The sequence below is a fragment of the Neophocaena asiaeorientalis genome, unplaced genomic scaffold, assembly GCF_003031525.2.
Source record: "Neophocaena asiaeorientalis asiaeorientalis breed wild unplaced genomic scaffold, Neophocaena_asiaeorientalis_V1.1 scaffold59, whole genome shotgun sequence".
Taxonomy (NCBI): domain Eukaryota; kingdom Metazoa; phylum Chordata; class Mammalia; order Artiodactyla; family Phocoenidae; genus Neophocaena; species Neophocaena asiaeorientalis.
In genome coordinates, this window is record NW_020174268.1 from 17,590,845 (window position 1) to 17,608,508 (window position 17,664).

General features: G+C 46.5%; 1 protein-coding gene across 2 annotated transcripts in view; it reads right to left on the minus strand.

Annotated features, from left to right (window-relative positions):
* Positions 1 to 17,664, minus strand: part of MTUS2 (microtubule associated scaffold protein 2) — a 312,496-nt gene that overhangs the window by 44,021 nt on the left and 250,811 nt on the right. Inside the window, exons 1-2 of one of the 2 annotated variants that reach the window (XM_024755525.1) lie at positions 15,191 to 15,244; positions 4,508 to 4,574 (exon numbers count right to left, since the gene is read on the minus strand). In XM_024755525.1, the coding sequence (XP_024611293.1) occupies positions 4,508 to 4,574; positions 15,191 to 15,244 (121 nt within the window). Of the gene's footprint in view, positions 1 to 4,507; positions 4,575 to 15,190; positions 15,245 to 17,664 lie in introns of those variants that run through there. The other variant, XM_024755523.1, reaches the window with a different exon arrangement.

Genomic DNA, 17,664 nt, shown 5'->3' on the forward strand with positions numbered 1-17,664 from the left:
GACTAGAGATCCCTGTCTTCATAGGAGATACAAATACCATAGATGGCAGAAATTTCAGCCACTCCACGGGGACTCTACCCTTGGACCACAAAAGGCTCCATCCCAAACTACATCTTGGTATATGTCTGGCAATTATGTGTCCCTTCTCAGATGTGTGTGAGAGAGAGGGAGGGAGGAAGGGGAGGAGCGGGAGAGAGAGAAATTGATATAATTCCCTTCTTATAAGGCAACCCTAGCTACACTGAGATTAAATCCACCATAATCTTGCACAGTGATTTACAGAAAAAATATCCAGGACACTGCACATATAGATGAGTTTAAATCAAACGTGAAATCCTACCCAAATTATTGGTCCACACTTTTGAGATTATATTCCAAGAAAGTAACACAAGAGGAGAAAAGTAATTTGCAAACAGTACACTCATTGTAGCATAATAGCAAAAAGTGGTAAAACCCCAAACACTGAAAGGGGTGTTTTATAATCAGGGTGTAGCTGATTCTAGTTTATGACAGAGTGTTTTATAACTCTTAAGTGACAAGTGCGAAAAGTGTTTTTAATCCATGGAAGGAGGAATGGGTTTTCCTTTCCAAAGGTACGCAGGATGGGTAATGCCCCCAAATGGTCATGGTGCCTACAGGTCCAGGGCACATTCACTGGGGGCAGCAGGCATAGCTCGTGCTCAATAATTGTGCTCTTTCCCTTCCCACGTGCATCTACCCGAGTCTCAGTCACTGTACAGGCCCATCTCAGATAGCCCCTCCTGCACGGAGTCTTGGATCGTAAGCTCCTCGAGGACATGAGCTGTGTCTTATCCACCACTGACTTGTCCGTATATGGCACCAGGTCATAGCTAGTCCACATGGTGCCTTTGTGAAAATTAGAAAAAAAGACCCCTTCCTGTGGGTGGCAGCAACCCCAGGCTGGGGTCCAGGGCTTGGTGAGCTGCTGCAATGTGGGTGCATTTCAGCCCCCACTCAGAGGGGCGCCCTCTGCAAGGTATGACTGCTTCACCATCCATGGTGACCCTGCCTAGCCTGTGCCTGGCACATACTAGGCGCCTAATAAATATTTGTTGAATGAATGAATGGACTGAGATTAAGGAGAACTAAGGTTTTCTTATTGGTACTTCTTACAGACGTTCCAACTTTAGCCAAGATCTTTGACCATGTCTCAGTTTACCGATCTCACAAATGTGGTGAACAGACTATAGTCATTAAGACCTGGATCACCTCTGAAATGCTATGAAGCTGCCTGCTACATAAAGGTGCTCAGAAGCTTGTTAAATGAAGGAACCATTCTCCATAACTGGGCAGAGCCTTGGCTAGGTACCTTGGCTAGGTGTGGTAGAATAATACATTGCTTTTTGTCCCTGGAGCTCCTAAAACCCTTTGGATTTCCTGAGTGACAGGAGTGCCTTTGTATTTATGATGAGCTCCTTTTCTGAGTTTATGCTAACAAGGTAACTTACTGGGGGGCCCCTAGAGAGCCTCAGGATGGGGCTGGTCACAGGACAGACCAGGTGATTAGAGGGATGGAATTTTCAGCCCCACTCACCAACCTCTAGGGAGAGGAGACGCTAGAGAAGGGGTTATAAAATCTCTTGATTCAGAGAGCTCCCAGGTCAGTGAACACAGCTAGCTCCTGGGGGAGGGACCTGTCCTGGGAGGGTGTGGAAGCTCCGTACCTCCCCCTCCCCCCAAATACCTTGTCCTGTGCGTCTCTTCCATTTGGCTGTTCCTGAGTTGTATCCTTTATGATGAACTGGTAAACGTAAGTAAAGTGTTTTCCTGATGTACAAGTCATTCTAGCGAATTACTGACTATGCGGAGGGGGTGTGGGAACCCCTGAATTTATAGCCAGTTGGTCAGAAGTATAAGAGGCTCCTGGGACTTAGGACTGGCACCTGCAGTCTAGTGGGACTGGCCCTTCACCTGTGGGGTCTGCACTCACTCTGAGAGTTAGTGTCAAAACTGAACTGAATTGTTGAACACCCAGCAAGTGTTCTCCATGTGGAAAAATCTCCTACACACCTGATGCCCGAAGTGGGATCAGAAAACACCACTTGGCCTTCCCTGGTGGTACAGTGGTTAAGAATCCGCCTACCAATGCAAGGGACATGAGTTTGAGCCCTGGTCCGGGAAGATCACACACGCCGCAGAGCAACTCAGCCTGTGCGCTACAACTACTGAGCCTGCGCTTTAGAGCCCGCGAGCCACAACTACTGAGCCCACGAGCCACAACTACTGAGGCCCACATGCCTAGAGCCCGTGCTCCGCAACAAGAGAAGCCACCACAATGAGAAGGCTGCGCACCACAACGAAGAGTAGCCCCCGCTCGCCGCAACTAGAGAAAGCCCGCGCGCAGCAACAGAGACCCGACGCAGCCAAAAATAAATAAAAATAAATTAATTAAAAAAAAGACACACCACTTATTTGGAGATGTCCTCAAAGTTTACTTGTAAGTCAATTGCCAGAAATTTCCTACTTAAAAACTATTATGGTCAGAGATTCCATCAGTGTGGGATGACACATCTCAAAATCTCTGAGATGGATTCTAAGTACACGCCTGCTAGAAGATTCTGTGGTAGCTCCCCCAGAGAAGTCACAGATGGAAATGTATTGTAAATGTGAAGTGTGTCAGCGAACACACCAGGGGGTTACTTTTTGTGTTTAGTTCCCGGAAGCTCATCTAATCCAGATGGGAGCGGACTCAGAGGATGGACACCCAGCCTGACCCGAAAAGGCAAGGGAAGGAGGATGAGAAGGGAGGGGGACCTCCCTCCCCTTTCCCGGGAGCCAGGCCAACCCTAAGGGTGAGATCAAAGCAGGTGGAATCTGTCTTCTTTCGGCACCCTCCCTCACCCGCCTGGCTCCTCTGCCTGGGCCCCTCCTGCTGCCCGGAGCCCCGGCCTGCGGGAACCTCCCACTCCCCGGCCTTGTCCCTGATCCAAATCAAAACCCCTGTTCCTTCAATGCAATTCAGGGATTCTCAAACTGCACCTAAGAAACACCTGGGGAATGAAGCAGTGCCTCAGCCTCACCCTCAAAGGTTTTGATTCTGGTGCCCTAGGGAAGGTCCCGGGAACTGATGTTCTAAAAAGCATTCCAGGTGATTCGAACACGCACCAGGGCTGGGAAGCACCAGCAAAGCTGATTCTGGCTGGAGGCTGAAGGCCTTTGATTGAACTTCTTCACCTCAAGGGTGCAGAAAGCTGACGGGTATTTACGAGCAGGTATCGGTAGAATTTAGGGCAGCATTTTAACGGTCGTGAAGAATTTTAAGCAGCGATTCTTGAATGTGGGGGACAGGCCAGCCCTGTTCTGGGATCTGTAGAAGTGCCCCTAAAGGATTCTGACTTTTCGCAGCTTCTCTTTTTTCTTCTATGTCAAATTTACAATCTTTAGAAATTCCATCTCCCCCTCAGAACCGCACCCCTGGCCCCTCCCCTCCAGTGACCCCGCCCCCCAGACTCAGCTGATAAGAGGTCCAAATAAGGCTGGGGGGTAACAAGACAGGACTGATCATCTGTCTACAGGATCACTGGGAAGTCTGGTTTGTAAGCTCAATACCCCTTTCCCTTCAAGGGAATACCCTGCAGGTCAAGACACTAGAATTTATGACTTTACGGTTAACAGACGATCCTGATATTCCCATCTTTCCCTCTCACAAATGCAGCCTCTCCAGTGGTTCAGGAACTCGCTGCTAACGTGTCCTCTGGGGCCGAATGCTGGGCTGAAGGGCCCAGGCCGTGGTGCTGCCTTCCCCTCCCCCCACGGCTTTTTCATTTGGCAGGTGAATTCTTGTTCTATTCTTAGCACTAATGCAGAAATCAAGTAAGGCTTAAACACAAAATCCCAGCGTGATCCCCGTGTGGTTCCTGCTGCACTCAGAAGCTTCGGGAAAGCACAGAGGGAGGGGCGCTGGTTACCACATCCCAGGCTCTGGGGATCTTCCTGTCATTGGCAAGGTGTCCTGCGGTTCAGCCAGAACTACACCATCGTATCAGACAAAGAGAAGGAGTTTTAACATGAACCCTAGCATTTTCTAAGCCATCCAGATTCGTGTTCTAGATCACAGAGTATTTCACGGCAGGGTGTACAGTGGCAGGAAGCAAGTTACAGGGAGCACCTAAGTTACCCACCAAAGCTGAGCTGCTTCTGCTAGAGCTGTGTCTGTCCAGGGGTGGGGCGTGACATGGAGGGGTGCTTGTCACCCCACACAAGGCAGACAGACAGATGTGCTGCCATCTGGGAGGAGCAGACTCAAGCCCGATTAGTTCCACCGTGAACTGTTAGGAAGCTGCCCGTATAACAGCGGAGACATGACATAGAAATCACAGCTCCCCGCAAGGCTACAAGAACCCACCACTGTGCTGGGGATGGCACTTCCTTTTGTCCAGGCAGGTGTGCTCTGGTTATTACCTGAGACATAACTGCTTTTGTTATACATTCACAGATAGCAGAAAAAGACACTTTTTACGTTCCTCATTGTCAATGCCCTACTTACCAACTTCATCCCTGATGTTTGCAAGTTCGATTGACAGCTCTTTTTCTTTCACAAGGGCACTTTCATTCTGAAAAAACAAAATGGATACCGAGAGTCCCCTCGTTTTAGGCTAAAGAAGCACGTTCACATGTTCAATTGATGAATCATATTAAGCCAATACTTATAAGTTGAGCCCTTCAGGAGAGAATCTTCTCATTATACAAGCATATAAAACACGTACAAAGCCAAGTCTGACTCACTCATCTGTATCACATTCAAATCGCAAAGCTTGCCGTGTAATATTAATAATACCCACGTATTATCTCTGCACTCTGTATACCTCAACCTACAGTAACTCTCTGCATGTCTATGTCCTACACATTAACCTGCTGTTATATATTGTTATATATTTTTAATTATTGTCACTATTACGAGGTTTTTGACCATGAAAATACCATATTTCTCTGAGGGACAGACGCTTATTTTCCCGGCTGTCCCCTTAAACTTACCCTTTGGTCCATACATGCACTGTTACCTACCTAATGAATAATGGGCAGAAAACCTAACATGAAACATTTCTCTTTGTAATAAGACCAACACCAAAACTTAAGTTTCCAAGGTGTTTTGTTCCATTCTCTGCATCGGTAGAAGGAAGACGAAGAAAACTCACACTCAAAGTGTTACTTACTGTGAAGAACGCCATTTGTCACTAAGTGATTGCTTAGTTGTTTTCAAATCAAATACATACTACGACATAAAATAGATGAGTTGAAGGCATGAGTCAGCACCAGTATTTACATTTGTTTTGATTTTTATTACTACTAAAAATAACTAGGAAAGATGTGGTACATAAATTCTCTTCAAGTGACAGATGCCAAAAGTACAGGCCCTCAAGGAAAGGCTCCTTCATCACGCAGAATGTACTCCCAAAGCAAACACTTCCAAAGAGGAGATTTCGGCCAAAATGGGTACCAAATATCTAGCACAGACATCCTCAGGGCCTCGTGAATGCTCTTCCTTTCCTAAACTTGCTTTGACTTCGATGTCAGCACCTCCGGACAACCTGTGCCGAATGGGAACAGACGGCTGTCACGATCTTGTCTCTGTGTCTGCTGCGCTTAGACCCCGGTGACACGTGTGCTACTTTGGCTTGATGGCAGGGTCTCAGGTTATCCAAAGGGCATTTGCTAAGCAATGTTAGAATGTCATGCCTAGGTAAAACTCTACTTGCATAATAAGCTGCGAGCTATTTTAGTCACAGGCATTAACAATGATGAAGTCATGCTTCTCTTAAGACTAATGCAGCAACCATACACTATGTGAGGGACAGTGGACCCCCATCCCACTCGTGAAGCTCCCTCCTCACCCCAGCCCATACAGTCCTCGTCTTCCCCAAATTTGAAGGCTGGAAATCACCCCTGAAAGTGTACGTTCTCCTAATCACTACGTGACACTGCCTCGATGCCACGCTCACAGCACAGGGTTGTCCTGAGGGTTAAATAAATTAACGTCCATGAAGCAGTTAGAACGGGTGCCTGGCACCTACAAGCTCTACACGAGTGTTAGCTGTTACTACAACTCTGTTGTTTCCTTTGATTTTGTTTGCCACTGGATGACATCCTATAGATGACAGGTGCTTTTCCACGTTGAGTGCCTGAATGTGTTTAGAGTTGGCATATGTCTTGTTCTCTGCTTTTTTTTTTTCTTTTTAAAGCACCTTCCTGACTCTGTCTTGATTCTACTCTAAGTTCAAAGACTAGAGAACTCAGAACAGGCAAAAGTGTCTAGTCAGACTTATCACAGGCATAGGTGCTTGGTCTAACAGCAGCGTAATACAGCCGGCTGACTTGTTACTACAAATTAAGAAAACTTGGTATTCCTGAGAGGGTAAATTTCAGTATTTACCCTGAAATAATCTCAAACTAGTGAAAAAACTAACTTGTTTCTACTATCAAGAATAATTCTGGGGCTTCCCTGGTGGCACAGTGGTTGAGAATCTGCCTGCCAATGCAGGGGACACGGGTTCAAGCCCTGGTCTGGGAAGATCCCACATGCCACGGAGCAACTAGGCCCATGAGCCACAATTACTGAGCCTGCGCGTCTGGAGCCTGTGCTCCGCAACAAGAGAGGCCGTGATAGTGAGAGGCCCATGCACTGCGATGAAGAGTGGCCCCCACTCGCCCCAACTAGAGAAAGCCCTCGCACAGAAACGAAGACCCAACACAGCCATAAATAAATAAATAAATAAAATTAAAAATAAATAAATGAAAGAATAATTCTGAACGCTCCTATCCTCAATTTCCAAAGCACAGCCAGAGAATTGAAATATTGTCCTCATTGGTCCAGAAATAGCATCACCAAGGATTCACTCTTGGGCCGCTGAGAGTTGCAAAGACTTAGACGAGGTTAGGCAGGGATCAACTAGAATGTAACAAAAAACAACAAACTGACTCTAATCTTTCACCCAAAGCCAATGTTTCCCTCAGAGCCTGCAGAAGCCCTGGGACGAAGCCCTGGGTGGATGTTACCCGTGCAGAGGGATCCTGCGTCACAACCCATCACACCCCGCTTCCCAGCCATGGAAGAATCAGGCATTTGGGGACGGAGTGGCTTGAAGGTCCAGCGAGGAGGACAGGCCTCAGCTGGAGATGGTAATGATGAAGATCTTCAGACTTGAGTCACTTAGATCAAAAGCCACCACTGGTATCTGTGGCCAGGCCTGCCCACCCATCTTTGCTTTAGGAGAAACGTAAGTGAGAGAATGAAAGAGAAGACGCAAGAGAGGAAAGGGAAGAGGATGGGAAGGGAGAAGAGATGCAGGGGAAACAGGAGGGAAACCACGGAAGTGAGAGACCCTGCACCTTCTCCCTTTTGAGAGGCAGAGAGGAAGACGATCCATGAAGACCCAGACCCCCCTCACCCCCAACCTTCTGCAGGCACAGATGACAAAACCAACTGATCTCAGAGTCATCAAATAGACAAAGACAAGCAACAAACCTGGTGGCTAAAATGTCAAGGAAAACGAGCTTGGGTAAGGTCTGCTGATCACTACGTCAGTATTAACACCAACCTTGACCAAACACTTCCTAGATGCCAAGGCACAGCGCTGGGTAAGCCCTTTTGCTCACTTACTCCCCCAAATACTGTCAAGCAGGTCCTGGGTTTTATTTCCCATTCTGGAGGACGGGACTGGGGTTCTGTGGTTAGGTAACTGGCCAAGTAACCTGCACAACCAGCCAGGAAGTGGCCAAGCAGGAGTTTTCACCCAGGCTCCACACTCTTTATCAAACAGTAACACGAGGAGATGCTCCCCTCTGTCCCGTGCTTACCTAGACCCAACACCGAGATCCCAATTGCACCCATCCTCAGCTTGGATCCGAGCTCTCATTACCACGAAGCCTTCCCCATCTAACTGGAGGAGAGGCAGCGCCACCCCCGATGACTGCTCCAATGGAAGTGTTGCCTGGCTGCATTCACACCCCACCCGCCCCAGGCCCTCGCTGTGTTTGTCCTTGGTGTGGATTCGTCAGTTGCACTTCATTTCCATTCTAGCCTCTGTGTGGCGGTAACATCGGATAGGGCAGCTACTTCGCTTTTCCTCAGTCAGCTTTCTCAAGCCCTTCCTGATGGCCTCCCAACGTGCTCCTCCTGCAGGCGCTGGCACGGCTCTGCTCACGGAGGCCAGCCGGAGCAGTCTGGCTGCAGCCCTTCCTTAAGTGCTTGATTTTGAAATGATATCAACTCTTCTAATCTGTGAATTCTCTGCATCAATCACGTTACATTTTGTTTCCTGCAAACCAAACCAGAATGATGCGATGCAACGGAATGAGTCAACAACTGAGACTTCAGGGACACTGCTCCTTAGGCAAGAAAGGGACCTAAAGGGAACTTCCACTCTCCACTCCCTGCCTCAGAGAGTCATCTTTCCAGCCACTGTGGCTCAACGGAGCCCAGCAGCCTTCCTGCCGGGCCCTGAGGTTCTGCTCAACGTCTGGAGTGAGGCTGCCCCAGAGGCTCCCTTCCGAGGGCTCTCATGCACCATCCCCCTCCCCCACCCTAAGCCAGGTCCGGAGTCATGATGCAGTGGGAGGGCTGAAATACAAGCAGGGCCTCCTCGAGGCCTCAGTGTCAGATCAGTGCTTCCCTACATGGGGAATGAGTGGAAAATTCCTCGCTGGTGCCAAGCACATGAGCCCCTGCGTTCAGCCCGATGGGCTAAAAATAGAACTCAGCATTAGGCATCCCAACTACCCTAGTGATACAGTCCAGAAACTGTCAAGTCGAAGAAGCCCGTTTCTCTAAAATTACTGTTTACTCTAGGACGGGCTTAACTAGAAACGGACACTTGGAGAACATTCATCTCGGCCCCTCACCAGCAGCTGTGTTTCTTAGCCGCCTCTTTTATGTTGTCACGCACCTCTCCTTTGCAGTCCGAGTCCTCTAGTGTCTCTGGCGTGGTCCGCTGCGCTCACAGACGGAATCCCAGATGTGCTCTCCCCACGGAACATCCGAGTCTCCCCTCCACCTCTTGTCCTACCAGGTCTGCTGCAGCGAAGCCCGCATTTCTTCTTAGACATGGCGCTGCAGACTCTGGAGAAACGCTGCCTTTGATCTTTCCTAGCTACAGAAGCCTGGCAAAGCGTACAACCTGCTCATCAGCCCATTAACGTCAAGCAACCGGATGTGTGGCCAAGCCCCAAGCAAGCCTGCCACACTCTGTCATCCTAGCATGCTTGGTCAACCGGGGGCTGTCTGTTCTGGGGGCTGGTGCTGCCTGTGTGATTGGTGATGGCGGGAAGTGAAAACGCCCATCTGTGTTATCATCATCCATGTGACCCTACTTAGGCATCAGCCACCTAAGCCCCTCCCTCCCCCAATTAGAAATCGACAGGACAGCCTGGTTTTGATTAAAATTGAACAGATCTGTTTTAAATGATAATCAACACATAAAACGCTGTGTGAATCTGAGGTGCTTTCACCCCAAATGATCCAGAAACAGGAATGTATCCAACACTACATATATTTACTTAGTGTCTACTATGTGGCAGGCAGACAGGCCAGGCAGGATACTTCTGCCTTCAAGAAGCTTAAGAGTCTCCCAAAGAGTCAGTAAATAAATAAGCAATTACAAAACAATGTGATACAACTCAACCAGGCAGGGCTGGCCTGGAGATTTCCTGAGACCAGAGGATGCGTAAGCAGGGGGCCCAGGAAGGGAGCAGCCCAGGCAAAGGCCAGAAGGGCCATCGACACAAGACAGCACCTGGGGCTATTTCTGGGAACCTCTGTCACCCCCATCAGAGGGGCCCTTTGCCTTTTCTTGCCAAGTGTCTGCTTCTGGTCTCTGACTGTCCCTGAAAGAATGCTTGATCAGCTACAAGCGTACTGATGACAACTTCATAAAATTCACTTAGTTCTGAGTGTTTTTTATCAGCTCCCTCTTCCCCATTTGATTTTTTTTTTTGTTTTTGCGGTACACGGGGCCTCTCACTGTTGTGGCCTCTCCCGTCGCGGAGCAAAGGCTCCGGACGCGCAGGCTCAGCGGCCATGGCTCACGGGCCTAGCCGCTCCGCAGCATGTGGGATCTTCCCAGACCGGGGCACGAACCCATATCCCCTGCATCCGCAGGTGGACTCTCAACCACTGCGCCACCAGGGAAGCCCTGATGTATTTTTTTAAAGAGGGACATATGTATGTACATTAAAAAAATCTCTATATATATATGTAAGCTTAAAGACTCCCAACTAATCTTTCCTATCTTTTTAGCCTGCCCTGAAATCGGTGCAGATCAGGAAAATTCAATCATGTGAGCTGGGCCACTTTTTCCCAGGCTAAACAAAAGAACCCTAACGAGGAGTGAAAAATTAAAATATCTACAGAATTCTGGTATTTGAGGAAACATCCAGATCCTTTTTATTATGAATTTTTGAAATCCTAAGTCATATACTACACATGAAATGACAAAGAGGTTAAGGGATTTCTTTCATTCTTCCCAGAAACAATATTGCTTCTCACTCATGAGTTCACAGCTGAGGGTTTAATTCTACACGGCAGAACTTGTCTTAATAGGGAAACATTTTCTTTTGTATTTCAAAACGAGCCAGCCACCAGGTGACATCAACAGAACACCTAAGTCTTCAGTGTTGTCCTCTTTTCACCCTTTGTGAATACTGCATTCATTTTCAATATTAGTATCACTGTGAAGACTGGCCAGATTCATAATACAGCTCTGTGGAAAATTCCTTTGGGAGGTGAACTGACCTTTTATTCATTTCAGTTATTATGGCTTTAAGGCAGCATTGATGCCATGCTTTGACTTAATCAATAAGTATTATTTCTTTCACATATAATTAACACAGCCCACTGTATTTTATGTCTGCTTTTCTACTCGGAAATGAAATCTAATATAGACTGGTCAAAGGGAAAGCATCATTCACATTTAATATTCTTAAATATGTGTCAGTGTCTGGTCGCGTGGAAAATGAGCAAAGCCATATCTGGTTTCAAGAGAAACCAGACTAAATTTTAAGATGCATCATTCCAGCCTTTGCCTTTGTGCATGCTTGGGTGTTAATGACCGCAAAACATCTAGCTTACCTAAGAGGCGGTAGTTAATAGGGGGGCATCAGAACAAACCTGGATTACCTAGGAACATTTAGGAAGGGCAGAGACTTGTGGGGCCCAAGGAGAAGAAATGTGAATCAAAAGAAGTAAGGCTGGAAAATTCTGGATCCCAGAGCAAGCAAAAGAAAGGAAAATTAGCCAGAACCATGATTTTTAATCCACCTATGTCTCACTGAAGAAGTCTCTTGACCTTTCTGGATTCTATCGTCTTTGAGTGACCTTCCCAAATTTATTACTGTCCCATCACCCGTGCATACCTGGGAGAAGCAGTGAGGTGCCTTCCCCCAACTCACACCCCTACCAAGAATTTAGAGAAAAGGTAAGTAAGATTAGCCTCTGAGATGATAAGCAACACAGAAAAGGTTAGGGTAGAGATATGCAAAGTAACCCCTAAAGGGAAAGGACCGGACCTAAAGCAGTAAGACAAGAGCGGGTCATAGAAATGGAAGCAAAGCAAAGGGAGATTGGAAGAGGCAGTCACCAGGGCGAGTAACAATCGCACAGCCTCCCACATGATTTCAGGCTGGAGTGGGGATGGGACATGAGGTCACTGGATGCCTAAATAACATTCCATCCTCATCAAAGCTTCTTATGAGGCTAGACTTTGACTCTAAAAAGAAATCCCACGTTTATCGGGTTTGTAATCATTCTCTTGCTGGTCAGGTGTATTACTCATTGTTAAAAAACAAGTTGGCGTTCTAATTGTACATCTACTTGATTTCTCTTAGTACCTCAACGTTCCTCAGAGTGACCAACTCTGGCAAGTGTCTGCATGTGCAGAGCTGCTGGCTTGAGCCTGGACCACACTGAGCCTGCTGGTGAATGGACTCTTGGGGATCCATCTGGGTGTCCCAGGGGCCTTCCTGGGTCATACTTGTCCCTTTCAAATCCCTGTAGAGAATGAGTCTTCCTACGGACCGCCTCTCAAATCCCAAGATGGATCCCTACTTCTTCTTAACTCAAGTTAAAAAACCTGGGTCTGGTTTTCAGCCTAGAAAACATCTCCCCACGCTCCCTATGTGCTTCTGTATCCCGATGCTGACTCTCATCTTTCACCAAAGTGGGCTAAAACATCTTCACCCCTGAACTCTTTGCTTAGAGGTACAGTCCTTCTCAAAACTCTACCCTGTTCCTCAACGTGCAAGTCAGGATCCACTCCTTCCAAGAAACCTCGCCTTATATTCCAGCACTGACTTCTCCTTTCACTGGATGCCAGAAACAGGTAGGATCAGTACCACATGACTTTCACTTAATGATACTCCAGTCTTGTACTAATGCTTGAATTGCCCTGTATGTGTTACTGTTGCCTACCTCACTTGCAATTTCTCTGGAAAAGGTGGAAATACAACCAAACAAATAACTGGTAAACTCCATAGGACGGGCTGTGCCTTTTAGGAAATCTTTGCTAGTCCCCATAATAACTGGGCACAGAGCAAACGAGTAAGAAATACCATCGATGTTTTTACAGGTATTTTTAACGTTAAAATGCCTAGGCACGATCAGCTTTTAAAAACTATTTGTTCACTTAACAACTTTTTATGCATTTTATACTCTAGGTAAGATTCCTTACTTTCCGCCCCCCCCCAATAAACTCATGTTAAAGAAGCATCTTAAGACTAACATTTCTTGGGGCTTCCCTGGTGGCGCAGTGGTTGAGAGTCCGCCTGCCGATGCAGAGGACACGGGTTCGTGCCCCGGTCTGGGAAGACCCCACATGCCGCGGAGCTGCTGGGCCCGTGAGCCATGGCTGCTGGGCCTGCACGTCCGGAGCCTGTGCTCCGTGACAGGAGAGGCTGCGGCAGTGAGAGGCCTGCGTACCGCAAAAAAAAAAAAGACTAATATTTCTTGGCGCATCTCTGAACTGATGACTTATCTACAATCGTCTCCCCATTCTTTTCAAAACATCTTCAGCTGCACTACGATCAAACTGTTAAAGACATTTTTACTTCACAAAATAAAGTTTTCTATTTTGTATCTATACAGAGTTCAGAGGGAATGTTTCCTTTCTTTTTTTATGGTTTATTAAAATGGGCTAAAGTAATCAGAAACAACTTCATTGACCATTTTATCAGGTCTCTTTCAAACCAGGTTGATGCTGGGATTGTCAGAGCTGATCAGCAAACTGAAGGCTTTTATTGTGGGACTTAAAGAGTAAACTGATTTCCAGAGTTTGGAATGGAATCCCATAATAGTCCTAGTAGACCATGCCTGGCCCAATAGGTAACTATTGAATAAACAAATGATTTTGGCATACTGCCTGCGAAGTTATGCTGAAAGGTGGGTAACTAAATAAAACAACAAATTTTTTAATGAAAAAAGGAAAGCCCTTAATCCCTAAAATGAGCACCTATGAACATACATCTATAAAACCGCCAGTGGGAATACCATTCTAAAATACAGCAAAGAAACATCAAGAAATGTGGGTGTAAACTTAATGAGAAAGTTTATAAATGCTGTGTAAGCTTTTAAGTTTTCATCAGGAAAGAATAATTTGCCTTAAGGTTGAAGTTTCAAAGCTAAAACATTTGCAAGTCACTTAAACATCACACTGCAATGAAATAACATTTAATTATCTTCCTAAAATCTCCAATTTAAAGATTGACACAGGGATAATAGTTTTCAACAACCTGATTTGAAACAAAAGAGGAGGATGGATTCACTTCAAAATATATTTTCTCTAAAAAGACCTTTAATCAGCTACTATTTCGAAAACTTCTGTACCAGAGCTTAGAAATATGAACATTATAATATTGTTGTACTTGTAGCAAATCCTTCCCTTTTATAATAATTACTGTTACAAGGCTTCCTTCAACACCTTTTGGTGACCATTTCTCTTGAAAAAAGGGCTTAATCACTTCCACGTTGGATGTGCAGATAACTGAGTGCAAAGGTTGCATACTTCTATTTGTCAAAAGCACATAAATGTGTACATAAATATCTCAGTTCTTAGTCACGGTAGCAAAAGCCAATCCCACTGAGATAGTTATTTCTACTGGAAGAGAAGGACCAGGGGACTTGTAAGGCATCCGTTTAACTTTCCCAGGTGGTACGTAACCCTCCTTTAGGTCAAGGTTCATAAACACAACTGATAACTAAGATGTTCCCAAGTGACCTCCTCGTAATGTGTTTTATATTAAGCCATTCATTTCCCTGCACCTGGTCACATACTATACCTCAAGCCATACAGCTGACGCCCATGAGTAGAAAGGAGGGAACTTCAACCTCTCGTTAAACTCCATTTCATGCATTTTGAGAAATCCAAATGTGTGTGATAATAAAATATACCACAGAGACAAGAGTGGTATATTTTATTTTATATCACTACTAGAAATGCCAGCACATTTCTAACAGTGAAATTAAAAGCATATCTTAATCCCTCTGCAAGCTCACAGGCAAATGTCAAAAGCAAAGAGGCTTTGTGTTGGAATTGTCATACAATGCTTGCTCACACTCTGTTCTCCATTCCCTGGCTGTGAATTTTCCTTCCAGTGAAAACTGGAACACACCCTCAGGCTCTCCAGCTTCTTAAGTTTTCACCTCTATGTTCTTCACCCCTACGTGAGGCAAACACGTACAGAGAGAATAACTGGACCGGTGCTTGCTTCTCTGACCTTAAGAACAGAAATTACAAGGATGGATGCTGTTTGTCAAAAAGGGTGGCAAACTTTCAAAGTTACCAGTTGGCCGAGGGAAACACGTCTAGCTAATCTAAATTCCCCACTGGACCGTCTTAGATTTCGCAGGTACATTAAAATGCAGTAAGAATATTCCAAGGATTTCTTGGCAGTTTGAATTTCAAGATGTTGGAGCAGAGCCCTCCTGTTTCAGGAGAATGCAACAGTTACATCTGAGACTGCAGGAAGGCAATTATGTAAGGCACTGCAGAGTATGGGAGACCCTGGTGTTTCTGCCAACACCGCTCCCATTCGGCACCGGGAGCCAGTCAGGGCGGCCTCATGCTCACCCACAAGACAAGTGCACACGCATGCCGGGGACAGGGACAGAGGCGCTGGCTCTGGCCTTCTCTCTGCCCTTTGGAAGGAGGAGGGGAGGGAGAGAGAGACAGGGAAGGCAAAGTACCGTCTTGTCCAGGCACTGAAGGCAGTTATAAGGCTTGCAGCAGCAGTGGCCCATCTCGGCAGGCTGGCTGGCAAGGGGACCTCCTTCATTCAGTGTGTCGGCGGGTAATCGCTAAGGCGAGGTGATGGCTCCAGCGAGAGGGGCGCGCCGCTGGGAGCTGTCACAACTTCCATGTGGTCCCCTCGGCTACCTTATTTCTCCTAATAACTTCTGGAATCCGGGAACCAGAGGAAGGAGAGAAGGAGGAGGAACGCGGGGCGGCCGCGTTGGGTTCCCGCTGCGGGGAGAGGCAGGGCGGGAGCCAGGAAGGGAGGGGACAGTTGGAGGGAGGGTCACTTTGCCACTGGAATCCTCAGAGTGAGGCAAATCAATCGTCGCGTAACAATCGAGCATCTACCGATGCCACCTCCCGGAGGGGACAGCCGGCGCGCCGCTCCCAGCCCTCCCCCTCGCGCGGTCGCGCCCCGGCGCGACGCAGCCACGCCTGGAGAGGACGCAGGAAACACAAAAGGGCTGGTCTTCCAGGGATGCTTGGGCTGAGGACCATGGAGAGGACTGCGAGAGACGTGGCTCTGCTCAAATACTGGCTTTCTATTTTCCCGAGAAGTAAAGACGCTTATAAACGTGATGCATAATACACGGCCTTTCCTCCATGTAACCCGCCTCTCAGGGCATCGTTGCCTGGGCGGAGCGGGGCGGCGCGGAGGGGACCACCCATTGCTCCTTTTCAAATTTGTGTGCCACGAACAGTTTTGCCCCATTGGAGGAAATCTTTATATTTGAAATACAATCGTGAAATCGCTTGTCTTATTTGACAGACCAAACCATTCAAGTGGCTTAAGTAATTAAAATTGGGGTGTGGGCAGCTATATCTCGTGGGCATATCAGCATAAAAGTCTTAGCGGACTGGATCTTTCTGGACGATTTGTAATTTTTCAAAAAGTTCAAAATCAAAAAGGGACAGGGGTGGGAGCGAAGGTTTTTTTTTTTTTAATTTCAAAAGAAACGTGGTATTTAAAAATATGTTTGTGTAATCCTGAGAGAGATGCAAATATTTATGAAATTAACTTTATACTTCCTGATATCTCAGGGGAGAAATCCTGAAATGTACTGTCTGCAGAAGTATACAATTTTGCCCATTAAATTTACCTAAGACTGGAAGCAGACAATAGTTAAAATTAGATAATCTTACTAACTTGAGATTTTTCCAAGACGATTTTAATTAAGTAGCACAGGCGACTTAGATTTGCTTGTAGAGAGGTCAAGGATATTTGGTGATTAAATAACAACAGACCAGAATGTTTGTCGTCAACTTGAAAGAATAAACTCAAATCTTTCTTTAGCACTAACAGGTAAACTGGTATAATTCTTTAGGCTGTTTCTATTAAAATTTTAAATGTACATACACTGACCCAACAGATCGACTTCTATCCTACAGTAACACATATATACGAGAGTGTATGCATAAGGATATTCAGTTTAGCGTCATTTGTAACAGCATAAAAACGGGAACACCCTCGATATCTAGCCCCTTTCCAGTGTATGGAAATTTTTATGAAAAATGAAGCAGAACTATACACACATATGCGTTTGTATACGTCTACAATAAATCTGTTGGAAAAAATCCCACCGTTCATCCAACAGCAGCTGATCCTTGGGGAATGGAAAATAGGGGTGAGGGAGTGAATTTCCACTGTTTACCATCTTGCCAGAATGTATTACTTTTATTGTTTTCAGACAAAGTGTATCAGGGGAAGGCAGTGACCACCGCCTGGGCTCTTTGATGTCAGGAGGTACACAGGTGCCTCCCTCTCACACAGGCTTGCCCTCTCTGGCAGTGAGCTCAGGCAGACCTCTCGGAGAGAGAAGAGCTGACAGGACCTTGAGCTTCAACCTGGTCTGAGAGCTGTTGCTGGAGGCTTTTGACACCATGGGAGAAAAACCTGATATTGCAAGAAGCGATGCCTTGGTACACCCATGTTCATAGCAGCACTGATCACAAACCAAGACACTTGGGAAGCAACCCAAGTGTCCATCGATGGATGAATGGATAAACAAAATGTACCCATCCATACAACGCAATATTATTCTGCCTTAAAAAGGAAGGAAATCCTGTCACGTGCTACAACGGATGAACCTTGAAGACCTTACGCTATGTGAAATAAGCCAGTCACAAAAAGACAAATACGGTATGATCCTACTTACATGAGGTCCCTAGAGTTGTCGGATTCCTAGACACAGAACGGTGGTTGCCAGGGGCTGTGGGAAAGGCGGGAATGGGGAGATACTTAATGGGGACAGAGCTTCAGTTTTGCAAGATGGAAAGAGCTCTAGAGGCTGGAGCCTCATAATGTGACTGCACTGAATGGTACTGAACTGTACACTTAAGTGGCTGAAGTGGTAAATGTTATGTCATGTGCATTTTACGACAGATAAAAATAAAGAAGTGGTGGCGTGCATTCCCCTGGGCGTAG